Genomic DNA, 14,340 nt, shown 5'->3' on the forward strand with positions numbered 1-14,340 from the left:
CAAGGCACATTTTCCGACAAATAAACATCTAAATGAATCATTACTCTGTGATAGTTCCTTAGTACGTAGTAATTTTGAAAGAAATGGGAAAAAACGAAAAATGGCAATCACAGGAAAATCGAACACATACCTATATATATGCCATATCTGGCTAAAAAAAAAGATAGGCATGGGTAGCAAGATCATCTAGAAAAACTTTCCAACACTATAAAATTATAAGTTTTGCGACACTACTTGCCAATTCCTTACGGTAACATGACTAAGCAAAAAAATGCAAAACAAATAAAAAGGGGCACTCGCGGAAAAATGGCCAACATTTTATTATACGCATTTCAGAAAAAAAAATTTCAGCCACGTGCTAGGCAAACCATCAAGGCACATTTTCCGACAAATAAACATCTAAATGAATCATTACTCTGTGATAGTTCCTTAGTACGTAGTAATTTAGAAAGAAATGGGAAAAAAACGAAAATATGGCAGTCACAGGAAAATCGAACACATACCTATATATACGCTATATCTGGCTAAAAAAATAGGCATGGGTAGCCAGATCATCTAGAAACACTTTCCAACACTATAAAAATATAAGTTTTGCGACACTACTTACCAATTCCTTACGGTAACATGACTAAGCAAAAAAATGCAAAACAAATAAAAAGGGGCACTCGCGGAAAACTGCCCAACATTCTAATATACGGCATCTCAGATAAAAAAAAAGACATGCACGTGTTAGCCCAACCATCAAGGCACACTTTCTAACACACAAACATGAAAAAAAAAATCAATTATATACGGAAATTCCTTACTACGTAGTAAATTTTTACAAATATTGAAAAAAAACAGAAACGGGCAACCGCAGTTAAATACCCAATATACCAATAACTACGTCGTATCTGACAAAAACAAAGTCACGCATGGGTAGCCAGATCATCTAGACACACTTTCCAACACTAAAAAAGCAAAAGTTTTACGACACTATTTGGCAATATCTTACGGAAAAATGACTTGGCAAAAAAATGAAAAAAAATGAAAAAGGGGCACTCGCGGTAAAATGGTCCTCGTGGTGATGAACGACATTTTAACTAAAAAAAAATCATGCACATGGTATTTAAACAATCCACCAAGACTTTCCACAACTGATAACCTATACAAGTTGCACCATTCTACGACAATTTCATAATACGTAATAACTTTGATAATTATGCAAATTACCTTAGAAGGGTAAACTCTGTCGCGCTCGACCCCGACGTGTCTCAGAAATCGGGGAAGGAGTACAGCTACAGCAATGCACATCTGGACACTACTAGAGCGTGTAGGCGAGACACCTACTGCAGGTCGATCACCCACAAATTCAGTCACGGGGGTGAGTCACGTGAGAAAAACCTGTTTTTTTTTTACGCTAGGGGTCGCGAATGACCCACCGTACCGTTCCAGGGTTAATCAACATTAAAATGAAGTTATTCTAGATTAGAAATGATAATAAGAACCAACAAGATATGGTATATGTGGGAGGAAATAACAAAACATCAAATGCATTCTCACAGGTGAAGTCTTCTGTTTTTATATATGAGATTTGATAAAATCTTAACATTAATTAATATTACTAGAGACTTTTATAGGTTGATAAAAAAAAGCATTTTCATTGAATCTTAGGCTCCGTGGAGCATGATCATCTTATCAATAATTACAACAGTAATGACATCATCAATTGGATAGGATTAAGTGAAACTACATTCTTTTTTAGCAACAGAAGATTCAGTATGGCGATGATAAGATAATATCTGATAAGCTGATAATAACAATGTTTCTAAATACTTCCTCAATATCATAAGTCGTTTTAATTCCTGCAGATTTCATATTCCATCCTGCTGGCATATAATATTTGAACCCAATTTTCTCCAAATGTTAAGAAAAATGTGGTTGGCACACCAGCTGGCAACACCTACTACATAAATTACCCATATATATAACTTGATATGAAAACATAAAATAACAACATTAAATAAAAAGGAAAACAATATCAGTGTGTCCAATTATATCATCTCTATTACTATTGCACATAATATATTCATGTGGACTAATAGAGCCAATTAATGTAGCCAATCTGGAACACTCGGTTCCAGGTCCTTATGTAACCAATCTATGCAACCGCCATTATGATTCATGAAATCTGGAATGCTTCCCAAAGCTCTCCTGGATTTCCTATCTTCCTGGAAATATCCTGGATAGACTTACGATGATTTCTGGTCTTCAATCACACCTAGAATTCTTGTGACCATTTCTCAGTCAATCTTTCCTCAATTAATCTTTCCTCAATTAAAGGAAGGCTTCAGTGTCTTCAGAAATTAGACACTTGAAGAAGAAGAAGAAGAAGAAGAAGAAGAAGAAGAAGAAGAAGAAGAAGAAGAAGAAGTACTTGGGTATATGGCTTCTTTAATTTTGTTTTGAAAAACCAGACTGTATTGCTTCTTAAAGATAAACATAAATTCATTACCGGGTTTTATATCATGGATACTAATTATACAAAATCCAGTCCCGCATAACATACAAATGACATCATAAATTTAATTACTAGCAAAATCATTTACTACAAAAGAAAAAACAAATTATAATCTCTTACAATTTAAATGAAAATAACATCACCCATAAAACATAACTTTAAAACTCCTGATCATTTAGTAATGAGATAACAACAAAAAAATTTCTTGTCTGTTCAGAAGTTATTGAGGGAAAAAATTATTCTTTTTTTATTTCAAATTTCACACAGGTTTTATTCTCCGATCTTTGGATGTTGGGATCCAGTTAGCAATTATAATGTTGACGGAATATTCTGACATTCCATAGGAACGGGAATTGTTTAGTCATAGGTTTTTTTTTGTGGTAAATATGAGAGAATGATGAAAGATTTTCTTCGCAAAAGTTGATAATAATATCATCAACAACAACAACAGCAACAACAATAACAATAGTAAGAGCATGATTTAATAAACAGAGGAAGAACAGAAAAACGATAATCAAGATAATTAAGTACTTTTGTAAGAGACGTATGATCTAACTATACAAAATGACCACTTAGAATTAGATGATGTTCCACTATCTAATGACCCTGATTCGGACTCTCTCTCTCTCTCTCTCTCTCTCTCTCTCTCTCTCTCTCTCTCTCTCTCTCTCTCTCTCTCTCTCCGTTCATACACCCTTATTCCAATGACATGATTTAAAACCTTCATCCGTCGATATCGTTATTTTCCAGAACGACTATTTTCGTATTGCTCTCAATTTTCAACTCGAAAATAAAGCATCCTTATTTGTTTTTTGCATTTGCATTTTCCTGTTACTTATATGTCGATATATGGGTCTTTTTTATACTAATCGCAACTGGGGGGGGGGGGTGTTTCAAGGAATAATTTGGTGATCAAACAAATACTGTTGTTCCAATTATGGTCATATGAATCAAATATTATACCTATGCTTATACTGTGTGACCAACTCTTTCGAAATTATATGCATGTATATATGTATGTATGTATGTATGTATACCTATGGAAGAAATAACATTATATATGAATGTTTCCAACAAGTATTATAAGATGTGTTTGCATGTTCATGTATATTAAAACTTTATGTCATGGTGTGAACTACACCTTAAATTTCCGTTTAGGAAATTACATAAGGTATTCTAGAATAGAATTAACCTTAGTTTTAATATCTCGGGAGGTTTCAGCAATTGACTGGACAGGAAATACAAGTATGTGTCTTTCCTTCTTTCTTTTATAGCTTTTCTATATAAGCTAAATGTCCCAATATAAGTGAAAGCCTTCACTTGATACTTATGGATTTTTCTTCTCTTTACAGGAGGACCATCCGAAGTGCGGGAGTGTGTTCTGTAATGTCCGCAGTAAGAACTTCTGTGGACATCAATATTGCAGGAGGCACGCAGCATGTGCAGCCTCCAGAGGTGATCTCCGCTATTGGGACCCTCAGGTTTGTACAGTTTGTTTTAACCTGATTACCAAGGCTTTTGATGACACCAAGTCAACGTAGTCAAGGGATGCTGCCAGGGAAACGTTATGATCCTGGGTGAGGGGTCTTCAGAAAAACACCTCAGGTCCCTACCTTCCAAATGAGAAGATGAGTGCCTACCTTTTCCCTAAAGCATGGGCTGATGCAATCATTTCCCAGCCTCAGGTGGAGATACCAACTGCCCAGAATCCGGTAGATTCTGAAGTCTCAGCCGCCCTTCAAGACATCCAATTGGACGATAGGATGTTGGAGGTGTCGGATTCTACTGAGAAGGACCTTCAAGGGGAAGGTCAGAAGGAGGAGCTGTTCCAGGCTCCTCAAGTAGAAGAGGAAGAAATCGTCGAAGTGTCGGTTACATCGGTTCCGGACCCAGAATCTATTCCGTCTACATCGTCTGCTATCCCAGATAAACTGGGAAGGACTCTTTCTTCCATTGTTGAGATGATCCAACTAATTCAAAGGAAGAATGATGAGAAGGAAACTGCAATAAAACTGGAGATACGTAGACTTGTAGCACCACGTGGGCCCCAGGAGCAGCTCAGCGTGAAGGATCTTCCTTTGTGCTCGGATACCAATCCTTGGAGGTATGCCGAACACAAGCCAATGTCAACCGGGAAGATCATGATCTCAGAAAAGTTGGGAGCAATTCCCCTGGAAGAAGTGGAATTTGGCCCAACAAAGATTCTTATCCGGACTTCTATGTCCGTCTTAGGAAGGAGCCAGCCTCAAAGAAGGAGACGGAGCCGAAGGAGGTCATAGTTTTTGACCATAGTAAAGCTCAGACGTTACTAGCGTGCTCGATGAAAGAGAGGGGCTTCACTAACTCAAAGGTGCCCGCCTTCAGTAAGAAGCTTCCCTCCTTTGTGGCCTCTCCTACCATAGCCTTTCCCTTCTTGGAAAAGGGATATAAGGCAGCCTTAAAGGCGGTGAAGGCAGGGAAACCATGCCCCTACTTGGAGGAATGCAAGCCGTTATCTCTGACCTTGCCCTTGGACCAAAAAGACTGGAAGGACATACACCTTACCTTCTCAGTCGGAAAGCTGGAAGCTGATATTGCTGAACGGCAGTTCGGTGAGGCACTTCCAAAACTGTCGGAGGTTCTCTTGCGTAGAGAGCAAGAGACAAACGAAAGACTTGCGGCATCGATGTCATTGCAAACGACACAAAAAACGAGGGCAAGTGACCCCAAGATCCAGGACATGTTCATGGTTGTAGCCAAAACCCATCTGGCCACAGTTACGAAGGATCTCTATAGCTTTATTAAAGCTAGGAGAGACTGTAGAGAGTTCGTGTTCGCCTCGGCTGCGGTGAGGCACCAAACTGATCTCCTCTCATATTTGGGGTAAGGACCTTGTAGTCGCCTCTTTCTCTAGCGACTAATGGTGGAGTGATTAATACCGCAGTGTTGAATTCACTATTTATTTGCTGTGATCAAACCTGGTGACATAGACAATATGCGAGTTAGTTTCATTACAAATTGACATATTATTGATCTAAAATCCATGTGTCAGACAATGAATAACACAATGATTTGTATGTTGATCGTTATAGCCTCCTCTAACTTACAGATGTTAAAATATTACATAATTGTGTACAACATTATACATACACGATGCGATATTGTGGTAGTTTTGGAGATTGCTCTACAGTGTGTATTCTCTGCAAATTCTCGTTCACAACTACGTTATACATTCACGATGGAGATATGTTTATACTCCGCACATCAATGGCTTGATTCTTTTCCTATGGTGGTGTTCGAAATGTGTTAAGGCTAAAGGTTAATGCGCCCGGGATGAGCGCTTCCATAGTAAGCATATTTTCTCTCGCTAGCCTTTATGTCTTTATTCTAGTTCCCTTTCTTCCGTATAGCTATATTATTTATTTCACACATATACTTATTCTACATTCGCTGTTATGGTGATTACACTCCCCCCATTGGGCATACTATGCCCAATTTTTCACTACGGGTTCTATTTACTCTTAGAATGTTAAGCAAACTTCAAACAGGCAGTTTCACGATTGGTTTGATAAGTGTTCCAGTGGAGGTGCGTACATGTACCTTCCTTACAAGCCCATCACAAACCGGTATGACCTTTGAAATTCTGCCCAACTTCCAACGACTTCATGGGAGATTGGGATCCACAATGAGTACTAAGTCATCAAACAGAAAATTCCGTGTAGTCTTGATGTTCCGTTTGCACATTTGAAGTGTTTGCAGGTACTCTGCTTTCCACCTGTGCCAAAACCGATCGGTCAGAAGCTGTGTATGTTTCAAACGGCGACGTAAGACTTCAGCAGGCGCCAACTGGTCCGTCGGAGGACTATTTTCCCGTTCACCCTGCGGCAAATGATATATGCTCAGAGAATGTTGTCGATGGTTGAGTACCCTTCTATGATCCAATAATAACGCTGTAATGAAGCCATTTTATGTTTTCGGTCTGAGTGACCTGCTAGAAAGGCATGTGCATCTAGTGCCATCAAGGTAGCGATGTGATGATGTTTTTGCAAGAGGATTGTACCTAACGTGCCACTAGGGTCATGTTCGTGTGGGATATGACCTCCTACGCGTATGATTCCCCACTCATCAAGATAGGGTTCTTGCCTGTGGCTTGAACTTTGTCTTGTTAACTTCCCTAACTGCAGCACTGCTATGTCATCTCCAAACCTGCATTGCTGGAGGGCCCTTATAATACATTCCCTGGCTTCTTGAATTTCTAACACTGTGAGTCGCAGGTTGGTGGGGTGTGCCTTTCCAGATCTGAGCCAGTATTAGAATTTGAGGATCCAAGCTGTAGCACTGTAGCAAGTTGAAGGGCGTACCAAGATGGAAGAGTTATCTATGTTGGCTGGTTGCATGTGTGTTGTCATAGTGGAGGTTCCTTTCTTGACTTCAGGGTCATCAAATGGTGCCTCCAGAACGACCGGCTGTGATGGCCAACAGGTCGAAGGTTGCTCCGGAAAATTGGCCCAGTGTCTCCATCTTCTGCCGACAAGCAAGTCCTGGGCTGTCAGTCCCCTTGTGGCATCATCTGCTAGATTTTGTTCTGAACTAACCTACTGCTATGTTTTGGTTTGGAGCGCCTATGAATCGTCCCTAATTGATTAGCATTGAGAGTTTGGAATTGACGTTCAGTGCTCTTAATGTATTGGAGAACTATTGCACTATCTGACCGGAAGCTGGAGTGTTTGACTGGTTGTTTTATCACCCTCCTAATCTTGACACTTGTCTCAGTAGCCAAAACTGTTGTGCACAATTCAAGACGTACTTTGGATAACGTCCTGATTGGTGCTAAACTTGTGCGAGCTAAATCCATGCTACTATAATTTTGTCTAGTTTATGTTTCATGTGTAAGACACTGAGGCATATGCAACTTGAGAGGCATCACAGAGATGATGTAATTCTATCCCGTCCTTCTCACCGAGGCCTCCTGTCGCGTATTGGTGGGGAATGACTAGTCCTTCTGAGGCTTATACTTCCAAAAGCCACGTAACCCATCTTAAGTTCTTTTCTGGTGTGACATTCTAGTCCTATCCAACCTTTCAGCATACAAGGTTTTGAAAGATTATCTTTGCTCTTACTGTGAAGGGTACCAACATGCCCAAGGGGTCATAGACAAAACTCATTATGCTCAGGATCCTTCTTCCATTTTAAGGATCGTTGTAGGTAGACGTACGGACTGTCAACCCATCCCTGTCGAGGTCCCATAGTACTCCTAGTGCCCTGTCTATAGGTAGCCTTCCCCTAAATAGGTCAACATCTTCAACAGCTACATTTCTCTCTGCAGGGGAATGGAGATCACATATTTGGAATTGCTCATCCATTTAGTTCAACGAAATCCATCCCCTTTTAGAATCATTTGCAATCCATGAGCTAGTTTAATAGCCATTTCATCAGCTTGAGTGAAGCAGGTCATCAATGAAGAAGTTAGAAACTGCTTCTTTTGCTGCATCATTCCAGTTTCTTTCAAGTGTCCCTTTTAATTCAAAGATGGTATGTGCTGGGCTCCATGCATCAAATATATGAACTGTCATACAATAGTGCTGGGGTTTTTCATCAAGACCTCCTTGTGGCCACCAAAGGAATTGAAGCACATCTCTGTCTGTTGGATTTACAAACACTTTATGACACATGGCCTCTATGTCAGCTGCTATTGCCACTTTTCCTTCCCTAAATCTGATGAGAATTCCCGGTAAATCCTTCATCATATCCAGCCCCTGCATAACTTGGCTGTTCAATGATAAGCCCTTGAATGAAGCAGCGCAGTCGAAAACTACTCTGGTTTTATTAGGCTTGTTCATACTAAATACCGGATGATGTGGAAGTTACCATCCTTTACCGGGCTATTCAATGATGTGCTGGTTATGTGTATCCTTTCTTCATCAACCAGCCATTTCTTTTGCATATTGTAATCGCATTTCTTCATTACGCCGTAGACATGACTTAAGTTATACCGTTATACCATGATCTGGTTGTCTGGAAATTTGGGCATTTCCTCCCTAAAAGGTATTGGAAACTGGTAGTGGGTCCTAACATGCCTTTTTTATGCATTCCATATTTGCCTAACCTTGTAATCTTCGATGTATTTTCCCTTTTTGTCTGTATCCTCTTGAGTGTCTACACCCCAAAATTGTCTGACTTGCATCTCGACAGTTTCATCCCTTCTGTTGTGGAAATTGTTTCAACAATAAATGTTCCCAAACTCGTCACTTCCATGCTGAATTTGTGTGCATCCATAACGTTGTTTCCTTTGTAGATTTTATTAAAAATGCTGAGAAATGCCCAGCATTCCTCTTCACTAGCGCTGTGGAACTTGAGTAACTTGATTGGGTAAAGCTCTCCAATTCTATTAGGAGTTGGCGAGGTAACCTTGGTTCTTTTCTGAGCTTGGAGTCTTGGTGTTGGTCTGGTCTCTCAATTTGGCTTGTTCCTCTTGGTGATGTTTGGGTGTTTGTTTGCAAGTCAATTTCCTGGGCTTATGCAGGTTATCCATTTTTAAATAATGTACATTGTCACTGGAGTCGCTATCATCATCTACGGTTCTTCCCCATTTGCGAACATCTTGCCACTTGCTTGTGTCTTTATCCTTTGCTGATCGAAAGAACTTTACAGATTCAGGATTGGGTGTACTTTCCATTTCCATCCTTCTCCATCAGTTACTTGCTGATTGCCCGGCTGATTGCCCGCTGCCCTCTCTTTTGTATCTCGGGCGATAATCTTCACTCGAGTCCGTGGAGTTGGTTTAGTATTTACTTTTGTGTTTTGTGAACCTTCTGTGTCGAGGTACAACACTTCTGCATCTCGAGCGGTGGTCGCTCTCCCATTCTAAAGAGTTTGTATCAGACTCAACTTCATAACTTCTTCTCGTTTTGATATAGGTTATGCCGTGTTCCCCTTTCTTTAGAGGATATTACTTGTTTGTCAATCGAGAACGTTGTTGGCCTATCATGTCTGGTATCGTCTTTTGATGAGACCATATGTACAGTACGTCATTTTGTCTTTCCATTTTCCTGAAGGGTGTTGTTTGTTCATCCCTCAAGGACGTCTTACACACGCCAAGTCCTTTGCCATCCTATACCAACGCCATGGGTGCCATGGTTCTTTCCTTGCCCCCCAAAAGATGTTGTTTGTCTGTCCTTCATGGACATTTTCTACACACCATGTCCTTCTCTGTCTTATAACGAGACCATGGGTGTCATGGGTCTTTCCTCCTCCACGTTTTCCACTTACCATTTCCTTCGTCGTCCTGCTATGAGGCCATGGGTGACTTTTGTATTTCCTTGTCCGCCAAGGATATTGTTTGTCCGTCCCTCATGGACATTTCCCACACACCATGTCCTTCGCTGTCCTGTAACAAGGCCATGGGTGCCATTGGTCTTTCCTTGTCCACCAAGGATGTTGTTTGTCCGTCCTTCATGGACATTTTCCACACACCATGACCTTCGCCGTGGTTCTTTCCTTGTCCACCAAGGATGTTGTTTGTTCCTCCCTCATGGACGTCTTCCACACACCATGTCCTTCACCGTCCTGTAACGAGGCCATGTGTGTATTGGGTCTTTCCTTGTCCACCAAGGATATTGTTCGTCCGTCCCTCAAGGACATTTTCCATACTCCATGTCCTTCGTCGTCCTGTAACAAGGCCATGGGTGCCATTGGTCTTTCCTTGTCCACCAAGGATGTTATTTTTCCGTCCCTCGTGGACATCTTCCACACACCATGTCCCTCGCTTTCCTGTAACGAGGCCATGTGTGTCACGGGTCTTTCCTTGTCCACCAATGATGTTGTTTGTCGGTCCCTCGGCTACTTATTTATTAACTTAATGGATGTTACTTCTCTTGATTCCCTTTACAATGGAAGCAGCCTTGTTATGGCTTATCATTTAGCTCCGTTTCTATTTGCATTTATGAAGTTAATTATCTACATTCATTTACAATGGAAGCAGCCTGGCTGTTGCACAAATTACACAAAGTTATGCACTTGGTTTTGTTTAAGTTTGCATCAAATAATCCAATCACCAAAATTCGTTTACAACGGAAGCAGCCTTGCTGTGGCTCAAATTAGATCAAGTCATGCTTAGTTTTGCTTAAGTTTGCATCTAACAATCCAATCACCAATATTCGCTTACAACGGAAACATCCTTGCTGTGGCTCAAATTACATCAAGCCATGAACTTAGTTTTATTTCTATCTGCATTCAATAACTCAATCATCAACATTCGTTAATAACGAAAGCAGCCTTGCTGTGGCTCAAACTACATTGTCTTCGCACTGAGTTTTGTGTCTGTTTGCATTTAATAATCCAATCATCAACCTTCGTTTACAACGGAATCAGACTTGCTGTGGCTCAAATCACACCAAGTCATGCACTTAGTTTGGTTTTAGCTTGTATCTAATAACCCAATCATCAACATTCGTTTACAAGGGAATTAGCCTTGCTGTGTCTCAAATTACACCAAGTCATGCACTTAAGTTTTGTTTTAGCTTGCATCTAATAACCCAATCATCAACATTCGTTTACAACGGAATTAGCCTTGCTGTGTCCCAAATTACACCAAGTCATGCACTCAAGTTTTGTTTTAGCTTGCATCTAATAACCCAATCACCAACATTCGTTAACAACGGAATTAGCCTTGCTGTGTCTCAAATTACGCCAAGCCATAAAAGTAGTTTTATTTAAGTTTGGACCTAATAACCCAATCATTAACATTTGTTTACAACGAAATCAGCCTTCCTGTGTCTCAAATTACATCAAATTATGCACCTTGCTTTGTTTAAGTTTGCACCTAATAACCCAATCATCAGCATTCGTTTACAACGAAATCAGCCTTGCTGTGTCTCAAATTACACTAAATTATGCACCTTTTTCTGTTTAGGTTTGCACTTAATAACCCAATCGTCACCATTCGTTGACAATGGAATTAGCCTTGCTGTGGCTCAAATTACACCAAGTCATGCACTTATTTTTGTTTAAATTTGTATATAAAAATTCTCAATACCTCTTTATTCCACTTTTTATTTGTCCCTTTATTACTTAAGCGAACTTCATGTCCCTCGAAGTTTTAACAATAAACACAATCCTGCTAAAATTCTTATCTCATCATACCTTCTATATTTGCGTTTATTTGACTTAAATTTATCTATCTTTTACCTGTCTATTTAATCGTTTACATGAAAATCACTTCACTGGAAATTTCAGTAATTGCATATCATTATGTATCCCTTATGAATCAATTTAATTACCTACTTCAATATCACTTCACATTTATTTGACTTAAATTTATAAATCTTTTACCTGTCCTATTTAATCGTTTACATGAAAATCACTTCACTGCAAATTTCACTAATTGCGTATGATTATGTATCCCTTATGAATCAATTTAATGACCTACCTCAATATCACTTCACTCACCCCTTTTTATACATATGTAATTACACACATATATGCTTACACTTCGGTAATATTTAAATATTACTTATTCTTAATCTATGCATGATATTGGTTATCTGTTCTCCAAGTTAATTCCATTTCTCGTCACTCGTCAACAGGGAGTCAACAGGCACTTATACAAACGAAAAATTAATAGAAACCCTTCTAGCACATTCATAATCTGCACACATGTAATTTGAATAAGTGCGTGGCGCTATTCAGCAATGTCCTCTCTAGATACGATCCGCTTCCATAAGAACAGTCCACATATTTGGGGGGGATTCCCATAAACTCAATTTCCATCCGTAATATGATGCCAAGGTCCTGTGACTTCAATATCCGTTCGTGTTTGATTGTAGTCGCCTCTTTCTCTGGAGACTAATGTTGGAGTAATTGATACCGCAGTGTTGAATTCACTATTTATTTGTTGTGATCAAACCTGGTGACATAGACAATATGCGAGTTAGTATCATTACAAATTGACATGTTATTGATCTAAATCCATGTGTCAGACAATGAATAACACAATGATTTGTATGATGATCGTTATAGCCTCCTCTAACTTACGGTTGTTAAAATATTAACATATTACATAATTGTGTACAACATTATACATACACGATGCGGTATTGTGGTAGTATTGGAGATTGCTCTACAGCATGTATTCTCTGCAAATTCTCGTTCACAACTACGTTATACATTAACGATGGAGATGTGTTTATGCTCCGCACATCAATGGCTTGACTCTTTTCCTATGGTGGTGTTCGACATGTGTTAAGGCCAAAGGTTAATGCGCCCGGGATGAGCGCTTCCATAGTAAGCATATTTTCTCTCGCTAGCTTTTAACTCTTTATTCTAGTTCCCTTTCTTCTGTATAGCTATATTATTTATTTCACACATATACTTATTCTACATTCGCTGTTATGGCGATTACAGGCTAAATTTTCTAGTTTTGTTAAAATATTTTTTCCATGTTGAGATTGAGGAAAATCATCAATTCAGGACAAATTTCTGAGATTGCTGTCAATTCACTAAAGAGGAAAAACATCATATAATTGTGTTAGTTAATGTCCAAGGAACCTTTTCATACACACAGAAGCATCTTTACAAAGCAATTGTTTTTTCCATCAAAAAGCGTCTCAAGGGTTCGTCTTTCCTCATGAATTTCATTGACCTTTACTTGAGGGATCGAATTTAAAAGGAAGTAATTACTCCTATTATACACTCGATGACGTATGGAGTTTGTTGCTGAAACTCTCTCAGACGCTTTTAATTTGTTTCCTTTTATAATTCTAAACATATTTCAAAACTGATGATGCCAGACAAATATCGTGATGGTAAGTAGGTTCAGTATTACCGCCCCCTCTCTTGAGAGAGGGATAAGGAATGTTGGGGGGGGGGGGAGGCATGCATCTCATTACATCTAGTACTTTTTAAAATCAACTATTCCTATTTACTCGTTGCTATATTCCCTGGTTCTGTTCTTTTATCTTTTTGTTAGAAAAGAGTATCAAAAGAAAATAAAGATTCTATTATCGTGAATAATGACCGATAAATACTTTGTTTCATCTTCAAAAAGACTTAAGCAAAATTAATTATTGATTTAAAAGGAATCCAGTTTATAAATCAGATAGTTAATTAGTTGCCCAAGGCACCTGCCACCCGTTGAGATACTACCACTAAGAGTTATTGGGACCTTTAACTGGCCAGATCTTACTACATTGGATCCCTCTCTGGTTACGGTTCATGTTTCTTTTGGTTACCCCAATAGCAACTAATGGTGTCGTTTATAGTCCACTGTAGGACAAAGGCCTCATATATGTCAATCCATGGATAGGATTTGGCCAGTTTTCATCACCGCGCTGGCCAAGGCGGATTGGCGATGGTGAGAGATTTTCGTCGGATCGCACGCAAAAGAAGGAAAAGCAAATAGTTATCATGTGGTCAAATCCCTTTGGAAATTCCATAAAAAATATTATATTGATTATAGAGATAAATATAAATAACCTTTGAAGATGAATCAATTTGATTGGGGAAATGATGTCAATGGAAAAAGTCAATATGGTTCGCAATCTCACTCTTCGTGCAAATAGGATGGACAGAAAACGGATACCCGATGCTTTCTAGAGCCACCCCTTCCCAACATAAGAGAGAATATCTGAAATAGTTAAAAAAATTTTCCCAAATACGAAAAATTATATCGAAATAAAGGTTACCCAAAAGTCTCTTTGCTTCATTAACGAGTTATTTACGAAATACTGAAAAGAAAAGAGAAATGGCTCATTCTCCAATATCAATAAAAGTATGTCGAGATCTAATGGCTTTCAACTGCATCATTTGACACTAAAGGCATTTTAAATTTATCGACGCGAGAGATAATTTAACTTCAGAGAAAA

The 14,340-nt window shown here is 39.1% G+C and overlaps 1 protein-coding gene across 1 annotated transcript; it reads right to left on the reverse strand.

The window, feature by feature from the left end:
* Positions 1–7,911: 7,911 nt before the first annotated feature.
* On the reverse strand, positions 7,912–8,319 carry LOC137618946 (uncharacterized). The gene has a single exon (XM_068349150.1). The coding sequence runs from the start codon at positions 8,317–8,319 to the stop codon at positions 7,912–7,914; it is 408 nt and encodes a 135-aa protein (XP_068205251.1).
* Positions 8,320–14,340: the final 6,021 nt, after the last annotated feature.

Source organism: Palaemon carinicauda, chromosome 25, assembly GCF_036898095.1.
Source record: "Palaemon carinicauda isolate YSFRI2023 chromosome 25, ASM3689809v2, whole genome shotgun sequence".
Classification (NCBI taxonomy): Eukaryota; Metazoa; Arthropoda; class Malacostraca; order Decapoda; family Palaemonidae; genus Palaemon; species Palaemon carinicauda.

Coding starts and splice junctions, on each gene's coding strand:
- LOC137618946 (XM_068349150.1), bottom strand. CDS start 8,319: ATGAACAAGCCTAATAAAACCAGAGTAGTTTTCGACTGCGCTGCTTCA.